At 38.9% G+C, this 16,840-nt stretch overlaps 1 protein-coding gene and 1 long non-coding RNA gene across 4 annotated transcripts in view; one reads left to right on the top strand and one right to left on the bottom strand.

Moving 5' to 3' along the window:
• Window positions 1-4,895, top strand: part of ARHGAP20 (Rho GTPase activating protein 20) — a 116,053-nt gene extending 111,158 nt beyond the window's left edge. For all 3 annotated transcript variants that reach the window (XM_046684523.1, XM_046684522.1, XM_046684524.1), the window contains one exon: window positions 678-4,895. In XM_046684523.1, the coding sequence (XP_046540479.1) occupies window positions 678-2,533 (1,856 nt within the window). In that variant the 3' untranslated portion in view covers window positions 2,534-4,895. The remainder of the gene's footprint in view (window positions 1-677) is intronic.
• LOC124251714 (uncharacterized) overlaps window positions 3,145-16,840 on the bottom strand; it is a 53,164-nt gene continuing 39,468 nt past the window's right edge. The window contains exon 3 of the long non-coding RNA XR_006891845.1: window positions 3,145-3,263. This is a non-coding gene — a long non-coding RNA (uncharacterized LOC124251714). The remainder of the gene's footprint in view (window positions 3,264-16,840) is intronic.

The raw sequence follows: 16,840 nt of genomic DNA, 5'->3' as shown, positions 1-16,840 counted from the left end.
GGTCCCTGAGACACCTAATTCTAGTGCACTACAAAATAGTTTACAAACAACTAGCATCACTGGAGAGATTTGAAGACATTCAACCTTCCAGAATACGTAATTCCTGTACCACCAATTACTAGTTATGTTATCGTTGGCCAGTTATTCTATGCCACTGAACATCAGTATCTTCGTCTATAAGTATGGATAGCCATAATGTCTAACCTATATGATTGTCATAAAGATTAAATAAAGTAATGAGTATTAAAGAATTTTGTCAAAGAAAAATTGATAGGGTTAGAAAATGGTTTCCCTGAGACTAGAGTTAATTATGTGTACCTGCCTGCGATCCATGTTAAAGGTAGAGTCTTATTCAGAACCTTGGTACACCTGGCAATAATTCCTTTATACTTTTTGCCATTTCTTGGTATTATGACATGTCCTCATAACTTTGAGGAAATCTTCCTTAAGGAAAGCCCATTTCTTCAGGAACTGAGATAAATCTACTATACGCCAACAATTTTTTTTTATTCTGCACTAATTGGGAAGATTGTGAAAGATCCTTTCTTTCGTGAAAGTAGGAATTTGAGCAATCTACATGAAAAGAGGATTAAACTAAGCACCATAGTTGTTGTCTTCAAGGCAACGTGTATTTGTAGCAGGTAGAAATGTTAACCATGGTTTGATTTTTTTGACAGATATCTCTTGCTTCCAACTGAATGACTCTTCCTATGACAGCTTGGAAAATGAGCTAAATGAGGATGTTGATGCTCCTTGTAGTGACTTGGTAAAGAAACTTGGTCAAGGTAGCAGAAGCATGGACTCTGTGTTAACCCTCAGTGATTATGATCTCGACCAGCCTGAGGTAGAAGGCCTTTTAACCCTCAGTGACTTTGATTTAGACCATTCTAAAGATGAAGACGTTCAAATGGAACGGCCTCTTGAATCCAAGCCAGTGAACATTACAGTAATGTACACAAAGGGCCGACTGCAGGATCATGCCAGGGCCCCATCTGCCATGAGCACACCCAGCTACCTGTCCACAGCTGCAGCAGATGCTCCGAAAAGCCTGAGGCGACACCGGCGCTGCTCGGAGCCCAGCATTGACTATCTAGATTCAAAGCTTTCCTATCTCAGGGAGTTTTATCAGAAGAAGCTGCGCAAGTCCAGCTGTGATGCAATTCTCTCGCAAAAGGACGAGGACTATCTGAAGCAGAATCAACCCCTCCAGGAAGAGGGTAAGACATGTTTTAAAAAGAGTTTAGTCACAGGCACTGATATCAAGAAAAATGCCACTAATAAAAATGTTAAGAAGAAAGGCATATCTGGTAATGAAGGAAATCATGTGAAACTTTTCCCTAAATCCAAGCCAGTGGCCATTTCTGTGGCATCCTGTAGTCACATGTCCTCACATGATCATCCCAGGAGCCAGCCCTTTGAAGCAGATGCATCTGGCTACTCCCCGCCACACACAGCAGATGCTCTCAAGAGTTCAAGGAGGCACCGGCGCTGCTCAGAGCCCAGCATTGATGACCAGCACTGCAAACTGACGTATCTCAGGGGGTTTTATTCAAAGAAACAACATAAAACCAGCTATGAATCCAGTCTCTTGCATGGAGAGGAAGATTATCTTAAGCGGCACAAGTCTTTGCAAATGGAGGGGCAAAAGCTTATTAATCAGAGTTTGGTCATGGGGATTGAGGTGGGCAAAAGTAGTGCCACAAACCAAAACACTGAGAAGATTTTACCCCCGAGATTAAACATCTGCCCGAGGACTAGCTATTCCAGCTTGTCCTCCCCAGGCACTTCCCCATCTGGCTCATCAGTGAGCTCCCAGGACAGTGCTTTTTCTCAGATTTCAGAACACTCTGTGTTTACACCCACTGAAACTTCCTCTCCCATAGATTGCACTTTTCAAGCTCAAAGAAAACAGGAAGAGCTTTCTTCTGACTTTAGCAGTTCCAGCCTCATTTCTGGAATGCCTGGTCCTTCATCAGGGCAGGCCAGCAGCCACCTGGCTTATACAAAAAAGGACACTGTAGAGTGGCATTCACAAATGCATTCTGTAACTCTTCACCCCAGCACATGGTTGAGAAATGGTGTGGCCAGTTTGAAAAATTGGTCCCTGAAAAAGAAGGCAAAGGCATACAGACCAGAGGAAAAGAAAACAGGATCTCTACAAGGACCCATGGAGGTACCTCCACATGCTTCTGGTGTTCCAGAAGCCAACTCACTGCAAGAGAGACAGAAAGACGTGCCCCTAAGGGCAGCTAAAGGACTTGGAGCTGTGCAAACAGCCCAGCGGTATAATTCTCAACCCAGCCAGGACTCAGAGAAACACTGTTGCTCTCCATTCATCCTAGTGGAAGACAGACTCAAGCTTTGTACACAGTCACACGAGGAAGGAGAGATAAGTGGGCAGTGCTCTCCTGGTGCTCGGCCTTGTGAACAATCCTCACCCAGCTCTTTGACTGTGGATGATGTGACCAGCCCAGATTCAGGGCCTACAGTGGTTTGCGATGTTGGGGACAGACATTTAACCAAAGACATTTAATCACAATAAGAATCTGATGTCTACAAGAACAGAAACTGGGCTAATAATGACATAAAGACAATAATTATTATGACCCCTTTGTATAAAATACTTGGGATGGGTAGCATAAGGGTAATCATCGCTAATACTTAGGACAACAAAAGAATTCTCTTTATTGAGACTATTTGGCAAAAAGGTTAGACTACAAACTTTCGTCACCTAAGGAGGCTTTTCCCTATTTTTTCCTTATTAGAGCGTGAGACTGGTCCTGTCATGTGTTTTTAGAGATACTAGCACAGGGCTAGAGGAAACATCTTCCATAGAGGAATCAAGCCTTATGTGAGATTAGTATCCTGAGAAGGCCAGGATGTCATAAGTGAGGAACAAGGACTGTGGAGAGAGAGGAAAGGTGCAGAGAAACCATCCACATTCCGTGGAATGTTTTTAATAAGTAGACAAGAAAAATTCCCCTAAGCAAAGCATCAAGAAGAAAAGCAGGTCCAGGAATGAAGGAAATCATGTGAAACGTTTCCCTGAATCCCAGCCAGTGGCCATTTCTGTGATGTCTTGCAGTCACATGCCCTCACAGGATCCTTCCAGGAACCAACCCATTGATGCTGCTAGACTGGAGAAAACTAGGATGATTCAAGAGCCGTGGGTACCATGATGTCATAGTTTCTTTGTTGGTTACGTTCGTTTATTTGTTCTCCTTTAGTGTTGCATTGTTCTGCAAAGCCTCCAGGAAACAGAGCTGTGAGGAGAAAGAAGGAAATGGTTGCTCATTTCAGTGTCCTTTCCAAAGGTGCCTGTGCTAGGAACATTCTTCAGAAACACAACCTTTCCTATTAGAAGGTGAGCTTCTGACAGCATTCCCTGTGTTGGTGTAGAGGGAAAGGCTGCAGCAATAGTCCTTTCTCTATGACACAAATGCTCTTGCCAACACGTGATCAAGCATGGCTCCTCTTTGCTGAAATGTTTTTCTGCAGCCCTGCCCTTAGATCAGTCAGCCAGAAAAAATTCCTGGTAAGTCATCCCTTTTTTGATTTTCTTTTGGCAGTTGAGAGAGCAATTTAGAGGTTGGCAGGTTATAAAGAGTCACAGAATAGAACACCTGCCAAAGTGGCTGTCAGGCCTTCTTTTCAGTCATTGGCTTTGGATTGTCTTACCTCCGGGAATTTTTACATACGTTTGTCCCAAGTGATTCATGGTTTACAGATGGTTAATACCCCATTGGTTTATTTCATATCCGTGGACATTTCTCTTCTCTCTTGCCTTAAAGTTACACTAGTACGTCTCTTGATTATCTCCTTGGATTATTAGGGCTTGCCAGCTAGTCTGAAGGGATAACATCAGGAATGGATGTGCATCTTCCCTCATTTTAACTACTTGCTTATGAGAAATTGCCTAGAACCCATTTGGTCTCTTTAGTCCACCATCAAAAGGACCTTTCTCCCACAAACTAGCTTATTCCTAATTTGTTTTTTTTTAAACACCAGGAAACTTTCACGTCAAATGTTCTTTCCCTGTTGTCCTAAAGGTTGCATTTTTAAGTTATAGAAAAAATAATAATGTTTTCTGTAGGATAGAAGAAGTCCTTTCAGTATTAGCTATAGGTGCTACCTACCTCTAGGGGACATGACCCTGTTTGCCCTAAGCATTATAATTAACCTTTAGAACTCTGTGTCCAAAGAGCTCCTTCATGACACTGGCCATCTCAGTCACAGATGTGAAGTAGATTGCACCTCATAACCAACCACTCCTGTATTTAGACTCCTAAGTATCCATATGCATCTTCTGTGGTATAATATATAAAGGCAACAGGGATTCCCCCTACCCTTAGGGCATACTACTGTCAGAACTGTAAGATGTGAATGAAGCTCTTAGGCTTGGAGTGTCTTTCTGAAAGAAGTTGCTTTTCTACTTAACAAAATAATAGTTCTAGCCTTTTTTCTTTAATATTGGTGGGTGGAAAATCATCCACCCAGTTTGAAGCATAGAAGGAAATAGATACTGAGGTTCTTCAATAACCATTCCTACTCTCTGTATTCCCTTAGATACTCCTGTAATACTTAATGTGAATAGTTTGTTAATATTGCTGTAAAGTATTATATTGTATGATTTGAAGATAGACTACATGTCATTTTATCATACTCGGTCAATCTATAATATATTAGACTGATGCTTTATCTAAAATGCTTTGAGTTTGTATAATATATCTTGACAAATTTTACTACCATATGTTATGTAATAAATGTGTATTTTTGTACTTGCAGAAACTGCTGCTAACTTTTAAAGTTGTTTGGTTTTCAAGGCACTGATAGTGGATATGTATGAAGTCCATGCTGTCTATTAAATAAAATACCATTCTGCAGAGTTAATCCTCCCACCAGAGCAATATTGCCCTTTGTAGAATTGTTTTAGTTAAGGAGCCCAATTTCTGCTTCACATTGGAAATTTCATAAAAGGTAATTAATGTTGAATTGAAACTTTGAGCTTTTAGTCATAGACCACAGTCAGTCTTTCTAGAAAAAGAGGGTTTTTTTCTTTTATATTTTTCTCATCATTTCCCAAACAAGTCATGCTATAGACACAAGTCTTCATTTTCATAGGCATTATGTTTTCATTGTGCTCCTAGAATCAGATATAGTCTATATTCTCATATCAAAAGAACCATAAACTCAATTTAATTGATTGTATAAGATTTTCTTATTTAAATTTGAACCATTCTGACCAGAGTATCCAGTTGACCCCAGACATACAGCAAGACATCAGTACTTCTCAGGTCATATAAACTTATTAAATATTACTGCTTTCTCATGATTGCTGCCTCTTTGCCTTCTCAGAGTTCATTGAGGTTTAACCACCATTGCAAAGAGATTAAAAAATATATACTTAGTCCAGAAAAAATGCTTTTCTCTGACTTAGCAGAGAAGACCCGCAAGACCCCCGTGAGAAATGTCACTTATTAGATTTGGACAATGCACACTTGCACTGATGTTAATTTCTCCCTAAATCTTACAGAAATACAAAGATAATTTTGCTTTTAAAAACAAGAGTCTTAATCTACCAAAAACATTGGATTCAATAAATTATCTCACTTTGTGTTTTTCTACTTTTCATGGCATGACATTGAATTGAAAGGATCTAATGTATCCTTGAACCAATGGTATATTTTGTCTGCTGAAAAGAAACCCTAAGAATATTATGTATCTTCATCCAAATTATGGTAATAAGTGTTTAACTGATCTTTTCCTACCTAGTCATGTTTTAATGACTTGAGAGGAAGTCTTTGTAAACTTATTTCAATACAAAGAAAAAAGTGAATAATAAAATTGAGTAAAATGTTAACTTTCTTCAATATCTATTCTGGTTATGAGTATATCTCATAAGCTAAATTCCCTGCTGAAAGGAAGAGGACTCTTGAGTTCTGTGCTGTCTACCCCAAGTGTGAGTCCCACTCTGTTTCTGAGTCGCCTGTGAGTATAAATCCTTCATTTATATTGGTTTTTGGTTTTTGGGTTTCTTTAAAATACAGTTAACTCCTTGAGCTTCAGTTCTGCATAATGTCAGACGTGTGGTAGAATTGGCAGAAGGCTCTGGAGTGTAATTTGGAAAATTTTGTTTTGAAGTCTCAAAGAAATATACACAGAGGATGGTATTAGATGTATATTGTTCCTTAATTTGTACAGTGTGTGTTCTCATCATGCAGGGCCAAAGTGCAGATACTTTTTTCAGTAGTTCAAACTGTTTTTCTAACCTATTTAATTTGTTAAGGCAAAGTAAAGGTGTTTTCTGGAGTGTGATATTACATGGCAATATAAGATGCAGGCTTGGGAGACATTAAGATTTAAATGCTAATTGTTTTCATCTAGGTTTGATTTTAGATTATAGTGTGGAATCTAAATTAGATTTAATTACAGAATTAAATTTAGAACTCCTCCTTGCAGCTTCTTTATCAGCTATGAGGAGTGAATAAATTGCCTAAAAGCTTGTATTTGTGAGGTCGGCCCATTACTCTGAGCAATTAAAATGGATGCTATAAAGAAATACTCCTTCTTTGACAGGTCACAGGGGCTCTGATTGTTACTGCCTTAAATGTTCAGGAGAAAAATAAACACTTTATATCTTTACCCAAGAATGGGATGTCTGAGAAGCAGAGAGTCATCAAAATACATAAACACAGAGAAGCTACTGCATGAAGGCACAGCAAATGAATAGAGAGGGAGGAAAGCCATGGATGAGCTAATTCAAGCAAGAAACTGAATCACAAGGAGGTCAAAGAAAATTGAAGAGGGAAAGCACAAGGCTAGCGGAGATTGGAGGTATTACAAATGATATAAATGCTATTCAGGCAGTTTTACCTTTCTTACCAGGTACTGTTCTAAACCCTAGGAATACAAGGTGAAAAAAAGACAGATTGTTTTGTCCACAAAGACTTTAAACAACTAAGGGAAAAATTGGGCTGTGTAGAAGAAAGGGAACAGTAACATTTATTGGTCACTTGTTGACTGCATGCACTGGTGATCAAAGCATTATCTGTATTTATTTAATGCTCACAGTATCCCTGTGTGGTGGGTGCATTCAGCTATAACCTCATTCTGACATCAGGCCCTTTTTCTTACCCTTTCACCTTAAAACAGGGATGATAGTAATACTTTCATAATAAAGCAGACACAAGTTATATATGTGAGGACCAATCCAAATTTTACTAAGTTATTATGTCTCAGCTAGATATCTCCAACTTAAGAAAATCATTCAGTATCAGAAATAATTCAGAAAACTGTGATAAGTGTAAAAATAATGGGGCTGAAAATTCGGTCCAGACAAAATGGCATAGACTTGTGTTCTCCCTGCTCCTCCCCACTAAGTATCACTATAAATCCTCAAAATAATGCATAAGACAACCAAAGGAGAACCCTAAAAAGTAAGGAGAACTGATTCAGAGGTCTGGAGAAACAACACAGTAACAGAGCATCTTACATCCCATAACCAATAGAAGAAGGTGACCCAGGCCTGTCCTTTCCCAGCCTAGCAACAGAAGGCAGCTCCGGTATGCTCATTCCTTGTGATCAAGTGGGGTCCATCTGACACTGTTGGGTAAGCCAGGCACCACCAGCAAGAGGGATAGATGAGTGCCCCACTAGCAAGTGGCCGGGGGAAAGTTCTTTCCTGCTAGGTCTGAGACTCCCCTCCCCCACTGGGGGATATCAGAGTGATCAGGCAGCAACAGAAAGAGGGACCCAGCCACAGCAAGCAGCTCAGCCTGGGAATCATGGTTGCCCCAACAAGCCTAAGACTTCCCTCCCCCACCCAAGACCCTGGGGTGGCCAGATGGCATGGACAAGAGGGGTTTCACCACAAAAGGCACCCAGCCAAGGGAGTCTCAGGCCTGTGGGTCAAAGAGGCTTCTCTGGCCAAGAAAAGATCAAAATTGCAAAGCCTCTGAAAACTAAACTGTCATTGGCCCCACAATTCCCAAAGAGAGGCCAGGACCTGTGTGCTAAAGCTAAACAAGGTGACTGCCTACTAAAATATTTAAATAGGATGCAGGGTCTCCTGACATAATAGACAATGTCCAGGATACAAGTGAAAATCACCTGTCACACTAAGAACCAGGAAAATTACAACTTAAGCTAAAAAAGACAGCTGACATTAAAATTGAGATGATTTTAAAACAGGCGTCTTAAAATGTGTCAGCAATCATTGTCTTGAAACAAATAAAAAAATGGAAAATTTCAGCAAAGAAATAGAAGTTATAGAAAAGAGCCTAATGAAAATTGTAGAACTGAAAAATACAATAACAGAGATTTTTTAAATGGTGTTGTGTGAACTCAGTAGCAGAATGGAGATGACAGAGGATAGCATCAGTGAACTTGAGGGCAGATAGAATTTACACAGTCTGAACAGAGAAAATAGATTGAAAAAAAGAATGAAGAGAGCCTCAGAGACCTGTGGAACAATGCCAAAAGATTCAACTTTGTATCATTGGAGTTCCAGAAGAAGAGAGGGGAAGGCTGGAACAGTATTCAAAGAAACAAAGGCTGAAAACATCCCAAATTTGAGGAAAGACACAAACCTACACATTCAAGAAGTTGAGTGAAACCCAAACTGGATAAATGCAAAGAAAGACACGTCATAATTAAATGTTTGGACATTAAAGACAAAAGAAATCTTGAAAGCAGCTAGAAATGACACCTTATCTATAGGAGAACACCACTTTAAATAACAGGCTTTATCATTTGAAACCATGGAAGCCAGAATAAAGTGGCACATTTTTCAAGTGCTGAAAGAACTGTCAGCGCAGAATCCATGTCAAGTGGAACTATCCTTCATGAATGGGGGAGAAATAAGGACATTCTCAGATGAAGGAAAACTTTTAAGAATTTGTCACTAGCAGCCATACTCTTAAAGACTGGCCAAAGGGAGGAAGGGGCGGAGCAAAATGGTGGGGTGAGCTGACCCGGGATTCTCTCCCCTCCAAAATACAACAAAAGATTGGAAGAACTCAATTTCAGAAAATAAACATAATGCCAGCTCGTTAGAGACCCACAATACCAAGAAGGCGGAGATCATAAACCCTACTTACAGCCTCAGAGGTGCTGAAACGGTAGGAGAGAACATCCTCCCTACCCTAGAGTCTGGGATCGCTGCGGCAAGGGTTGGGAAGGAGCGGGGGAGGGGCTGCGCCACCAGGGGATCATCCAGGACTCCTGCCCTGGTTCAGTGGAAACCCGCTGATGGGGGGAAAGCTTCCGTCCGCGGGGACCCCATAAACCAAGGGCCTTGGGAGACCAGAGAACAGAACTGATCTGAACCCAGACCAGCGCATGTGAGTAACAGCCCCTCCCCCCCAGCATAGCCAGTGGGCACAGCCATCTTGCCCCAAGGCAGAGAGCTCATAACATGCGGCTCTCGACCCCCATCTAGTGGCGACAGGCTGCAACTGCAACTGAATTCTACCACCATGCGAAAAAACTGCTCCTCTACCATCCAACAATTTATAAAAGCCCCAGACCAGAAGGAAAACAATAAAAACATAGAATTAAGTCCTGAGGACTTGGAATTAGGTAAGCTAACTGATAATGAGTTCAGAGCAGCTATAATAAAAAAAACTCAATGAGGTAGAGAGAAAGATAGAGAAACAAGCCGAGTTCTGGAGTTACTTCACAAAAGAGTTTGAAATCATAAAGAAGAATCAAACAGAATTACTTGAGATGAAAAACAGTGGACCAGATAAAACAGAATATGGATTCCCTGAATGCCCGTGTGGACACCATAGAAGAGCAAATTAACATAATTGAAGATAGACAGGCTGGGGGCTGGCCCCGTGGCCGAGTGGTTAATTTCACGCGCTCTGCTGCAGGCAGCCCAGTGTTTCGTTGGTTCGAATCCTGGGCGTGGACATGGCACCGCTCATTGATCCACGCTGAGGCAGCATCCCACATGCCACAACCAGAAGGACCCACAACGAAGAATATACAACTATGTACACAGGGGGCTTTGGGGAGAAAAAGGAATAAAATAATCTTTAAAAAAAAAAAAAAGATAGACAGGCTGAATGGCTCCAGACAGAGGAAGAAAGAGAACTAAGAATTTAAAAAAATGAGGAAAATCTCTGAGAGATAATGGATTCAATGAGGAGTAAGAACATAAGGATCATAGGAATTCCCGAGAATATGGAAAAGGAAAATGGAGCAGAAAGTGTGCTTAACGAAATTATTGAAGAGAACTTCCCAAATCTAGGGATCGATGGAGAAATGTGTGTAGAGGAGGGTTTTAGATCTCCTAGATTTGTCAATGTAAAAAGAGCTACCCCACGGCACATAGTAGTAAAATTGGCAAAAAGGAAAGATAAGGAAAAAATACTCAGGGAAGTAAGAAAATAAAAGAGAATAACCTATAAAGGAGCCCCTATCAGACTGTCAGTGGATTTCTCTACAGAAACCCTACAAGCTAGGAGAGAATGGAGTGACATATTCAAAGCTTTAAAGGATAAAAATCTTCAGCCAGGAATACTCTATTCAGCAAGAATTTCCTTCAGATATGAGGGAGAAATTAAATCTTTTCCAGACAAACAAAAGTTAAGGGAATTTGTAACCAAAAGCCCTCCATTACAAGAAATCCTCAAGAAGGCTGTCATACCTGAAAAAAGAAAAAAGGGAGACCGATGGATAGAACCAGAACAGGATAGCAATTATTCAGTTATAGCATTAGGGTAAAGGTAAGGAAACTACCAAAGCAAGGACAATCTTAGCACTCTAACTACAAATTAATAAGACGAGTTGGAATAAAAAATGAAAATAACTATTTAGGAGGGGAAGAGCAAAGGGTCTAAATCAGTATTGGTCAAGTAAGTAAGAGACCACCAGAGAATAGACTATATTATACACGAGATTCTAAATACAAACTTCAAGGTAGACACTAAAATAAAGTACAGAACAGAGTCACAAATCATAAATAAGGAAAAATCTAAGAAACCCAGCATAATAAATTGCAGTATTAAATGGGTAGTTTAAAGCAAACAGGAAAAGAAACACAGGAAAACAAGATAATGAGCGACAGATTGACAGCATTAAGTCCACATGCATCAATAATCACTCTCAATGTGAACGGATTGAACTCTCCAATAAAAAGACACAGAGTGGCAAAATGGATTAAAGAACACAATCCAACAATTTGTTGCCTCCAGGAAACACACCTCAGCCCCAAGGACAAACACAGACTCAGGGTGAAGGGGTGGAGGACAATACTTCAAGCAAATAGCAAGGAAAAAAAGGCAGGTGTTGCAATTCTCATATCAGAACAAGTGGATTTCAAAATAAGACAGGTAAAGAGAGACACAGAGGGACAATATATAATGATCAAAGGGACACTTCATCAAGAAGAAATAACACTTATAAATATCTATGCACCCAACACAGGAGCACCAAGATTCATAAAGCAACTATTAACAGACCTAAAGGAAGATGTTAACAACAACACAATAATAGTAGGGGACCTCAACACCCCACTCACATCAATTGACAGATCATCCAGACAGAAAATCAACAAGGAAATAGTGGAGCTAAATGAAAAACTAAAACAATTGGACTTAATAGACATATATAGATCACTTCACCCTGGAAGAGCTGAATACACATTCTTCTCAAGTGCACATGGAACATTCTCAAGGATAGACCATATGTTGGGAAACAAGGCAAGCCTCTACAAATTTTAAAAAATTGAAATAATAACAAGCATCTTCTCCGATCATAGTGCTATAAGGCTAGAAATTAATTACAAGAAAAAAGCTGAGAAAGGCACAAAGATGTGGAGACTAAACAACAGACTACTGAACAAGCAATGGATCATTGAAGAAATTAAAGAAGAAATAAAAAAATACCTGGAAACAAATGAAAATGATAGCATGCCATACCAACTCATATGGGATACAGCAAAAGCTGTATTGAGAGGAAAATTCATCGCAATACAGGCACATCTTAACAAACAAGAAAAATCCCAAATAAGCAACCTTAAAGCACACCTAACTGAACTAGAGAAAAAAGAACAAATGAAGCCCAAAGTCAGCAGAAGGAGAGAAATAATAAAAATCAGAGCAGAAATAAATACTATTGAAACGAAAAAGGCAGTAGAAAGGACCAATGAGACAAAGAGCTGGTTTTTTGAGACGATAAATAAAATTGACAAACCGCTAGCCAGACTTACAAAGAAAAAAAGGGAGAAAGCTCAAATAAACAAAATCAGAAATGAGCAAGGAGAAATAACAACAGACTCTGCAGAAATACAACAGATTATAAGAGAATACTACAAAAAACTATATGCCAACAGAATGGATAACCTAGAGGAAATAGATAAATTCTTGGACTCCTACAATCTCCCAAAGCTCACTCAAGAAGAGGCAGACAATTTGAACAGACCAATCACAAGGAAAGAGATTGAAACAGCAATCAAAAACATCGCAAAGAATAAAACCCCAGGACCAGATGGCTTTCCTGGGGAATTCTACCAAACTTTCAGAGAGGATTTAATACCTATCCTTTTCAAGCTATTCTAAAAAATTAGGGAAGATGGAACACTTCCTAACACATTCTATGAGGCCAACATCACACTGATACCAAAACCTGACAAGGACACCATGAAAAAAGAGAACTACAGGCCAAAATCACTGGTGAACATAGATGCAAAAATTCTAAACAAAATTTTGGCAACCAGAATTCAGCAATTCATCAAAAGGATCATACATCATGATCAGGTGGGATTCATACCAGGGACACAGGGATGGTTCAACATCCGCAAATCAATCAACGTGATACACCACATCAACAAACTGAGGAATAGAAACGACATGATCATCTCAATAGATGCAGAGAAGGCATTTGACAAGATCCAATAGCCATTTATGATAAAAACTCTGAACAAAATGGGCATAGAAGGAAACTACCTCAACATAATAAAGGCAATATATGACAAACCCATAGCCAACATCATACTCAATGGGCAAAAGCTGAACTCCATCCCCCTAAAAACAGGAATGAGACAAGGATGCCCTCTATCACCACTCTTATTTAACATAGTACTGGAGGTCCTGGCCAGAGCAATCAGGCAAGAAAAAGGAATCCAGATAGGGAGGGAAGAAGTGAAACTCTTGCTGTTTGCAGATGACATGATCTTATATATAGAAAACCCCAAAGAATCCGTTGGAAAACTGTTAGAAGTGATCAACAACTACAGCAAAGTTGCAGGATATAAAATCAATTTGCATAAATCAGCATTTCTATACTCCAGTAATGAACCAACAGAAAAAGAACTCAAGAACACAATACCATTCACAATCGCAACAAGAAGAATAAAATACCTTGGGGTAAATTTAAGGAAGTGAAGGACCTATATAATGAAAATTACAAGGCCTTTCTGAGAGAATTGGATGACGACATAAGGAGATGGAAAGACATTCCATGTACATGGATTGGAAGAATAAACATAGTTAAAATGTCCGTTCTACCTAAAGCAATCTACAGATTCAACACCATCCCAATCAGAATCCCAATGACATTCTTTACAGAATTAGAACAAAGAATCCTAAAATTCATATGGGGCAACAAAAGACCCCGAATTTCTAAAGCAATCCTGAGAAAAAAGAACAAAACGGGAGGCATCACAATCCCTGACTTCAAAACATACTACAAAGCTACAGTAATCAAAACAGCATGGTACTGGTACAAAAACAGGTGCACAGATCAATGGAACAGAATTGAAAGCCCAGAAATAAAACCACACATCTCTGGACAGCTTATCTTTGACAAAGGAGCTGAGGGCATACAATGGAGAAAAGAAAGTCTGTTCAACAAATGGTGCTGGGAAAACTGGAAAGCCACATGTAAAAGAATGAAAATTGACCATTCTTTATCACCATTCACCAAAATAAACTCAAAATGGATCAAAGACCTAAAGGTGAGACCTGAAACCATAAGGCTTCTGGAAGAAAACATAGGCAGTACACTCTTTGACATCAGTATTAAAAGGATCTTTTCGGACACCATGCCTTCTCAGAGAAGGGAAATAATAGAAAGAATAAACAAATGGGACTTCATCAGACTAAAGAGCTTCTTCAAGGCAAATGAAAACAGGATTGAAACAAAAAAACAACCCACTAACTGGGAAAAAATATTTGCAAGTCATACATCCGACAAAGGCTCAGTATCCATAATATATGAAGAACTCACACAACTCAACAACAAAAAATCAAACAACCCGATCAGAAAATGGGCAGGAGACATGAACAGACATTTCTCCAAAGAAGATATACTGATGGCCAATAGGCACATGAAAAGATGCTCATCTTCGCTGATCATTAGGGAAATGCAAATCAAAACTACACTAAGATATCACCTTACACCCATTAGAATGACAAAAATATCTAAAACTAATAGTAACAAATGTTGGAGAGGTTGCAGAGAAAAAGGAACCCTCATACACTGCTGGTGGGAATGCAAACTGGTGCAGCCACTATGGAAAACAGTATGGAGATTCCTCAAAAAATTAAAAATAGAACTACCATACGATCCAGCTATCCTACTACTTGGTATTTATTCAAAGAGCTTGAAGTCAGCAATCCCAAAAGTCCTATGCACCCCAATGTTCATTGCAGCATTATTTACAATAGCCAAGACATGGAAGCAACCTAAGTGCCCAGCAACAGACGAATGGATAAAGAAGATGTGGTACATATATACAATGGAATACTATTCAGCTGTAAAACAGAACAAAATCATTCCATTTGCAATAACATGGATGGACCTTGAGGGAATTATGTTAAGTGAAATAAGCCAGTGAGAGAAGGATAATCTGTGTATGACTCCACTCATATGAGGAATTTAAAATTATGGATTAAGAACGGTTTAGTGGATACCAGGGGAAAGGTGGAGTGGGGGGGTGGGCACAAAGGGTGAAGTCGTGCACCTACAACATGACTGACAAACATTAATGTACTACTGAAATTTCACAAGATTGTAACCTATCATTAACTCAATTAAAAAAAAAGTTGCTCTTTAAACAGAAATTAAATGCTAAAAGAAAGAAATTTGGAACATTAGGAAGGATGAAATGACAACAGGAAGCATAAATAAGAGTAAGAAATGATAGACCATCTTTCTCATGAGTTTTATAAGTCATATTTGATGCTTGAAACAAAAATTATAACACCATTTGATACTAAAGACAATATTTAAAAGTGGGAAAAATAAAGAGACCTAAATGGAAATGAGATTTTCATATTTCTCTTCAAGAGGTAAAATGTTGATACCGGTAGAATGTGATATGCTGTGTATGTATATTATAATACTCAGAGCAACTACAGATATTATATATTTGGAGAGTATATCTCTCCAAAACACCATAAGTAAATCAAGATGGAATCCTAAAAAATGTTTAACCCACAGAAAGGCAAAACAAGACAGACAGATGAACAAAAACAAGAGGAATCAAACAGAAAACAAATGATAAAACGGCATACCTAAGCTCCAACATATCAAGAATTACCTTAAATATAAATGATCTACATAAAATAATCAAAAAACAAAGACGGAGTGGATTTTTAAAAAACAAAAAATGAAACTACCTAACTATATCCTGTCTACAAGAAACTCACTTCAAATTCAATGACATAGGTAAGTTGAAAGTAAAAGGGTGAAAAAGATATACCATGCAAACAATAATCAAAAGGAAGCAGGAGTAGCTAAAATAAAATTGGATAAGGTAAATTTCAGAGCAAAAAATTACTAAAAACAAAAAGGGACAATATATAATGATAAAAAGCTCAAACCACCAGAGGATAATAACTGCAAATGTGTATGCACAAACAACCAAGCTTCAAAATATGTAAAGTGAAAAATGGCATAACTGAAAGGAGAAATAAACAAAACCACAATTATAGTGGAAGACTTTGACACTCCTCTCTCAACCATTCATAGAACAACTTGACAGAAAACCAGCAACGATATGGAACTCATCAACACCATGAATCAAAAGGATATAATTAGCATTTATAGAAAACTCCATCCAACAGTAGTGAAATACGTAGTCTCTTCAATTGCCCATGGAACATAAACCAAGATAGACAATATCCTGGGCTGTAAAACAAACATCAACATTTTAGAAGGATTTAAATCATACAGAATATGTTTCCTGTTCACAATGCCGTCAAACTAAAAATCAGTAACAGAAAGATAACAGGAAAATCTTTAAACACTTGAAAACAAAACAACATACTTCTAAAGAATCCATTGATCACAGAGGAAGTTTCAAAGGAAATTTTTTTTAAATGATAGAACTAAATGAAAATACAGCATATCAAATTATGTGGTATACTGCTAAAGCAGTATTGAGAAGAAAATTTATAACACTAAATGCTTATATTAAAAAAGAGGAAAGAGAGATCCCATCAAGATGGCAGTGTAAGCTGACTCTGAACTCATCTCCTCCCACAAACACAACCAGGTTACAACAATTTTTGGAAAAATTACCTGGATAGAAAACTGAAAACTGGATAAAAAGAACCCCCACAACAAGGGACAGTCCTAAGGCAGAAAGGGCAGAAATTCCTGCTGGAGAGAAAAAAGTGACATTTGGGAGCAGCAGAGTTTCTCAGCTGGCCAGGCAGGAGCCACCCTAAGATATGCAGCCCTCCCTGGAGGAGTGAGGTCTGGAGCTGGGGTGATACTGCTATAAGAATTCTTCAGACTCAGCACAACCGAGATGAGGGTCTTACTATCTGGCTTCACTGGCTATTAACTGTAGCAGGGAATACCCCCAGGAAAGCTATCAGACAAA

This window comes from Equus quagga, chromosome 14, assembly GCF_021613505.1.
Source record: "Equus quagga isolate Etosha38 chromosome 14, UCLA_HA_Equagga_1.0, whole genome shotgun sequence".
NCBI lineage: Eukaryota > Metazoa > Chordata > Mammalia > Perissodactyla > Equidae > Equus > Equus quagga.
This window is presented reverse-complemented; position numbering and strand designations above follow the sequence as displayed.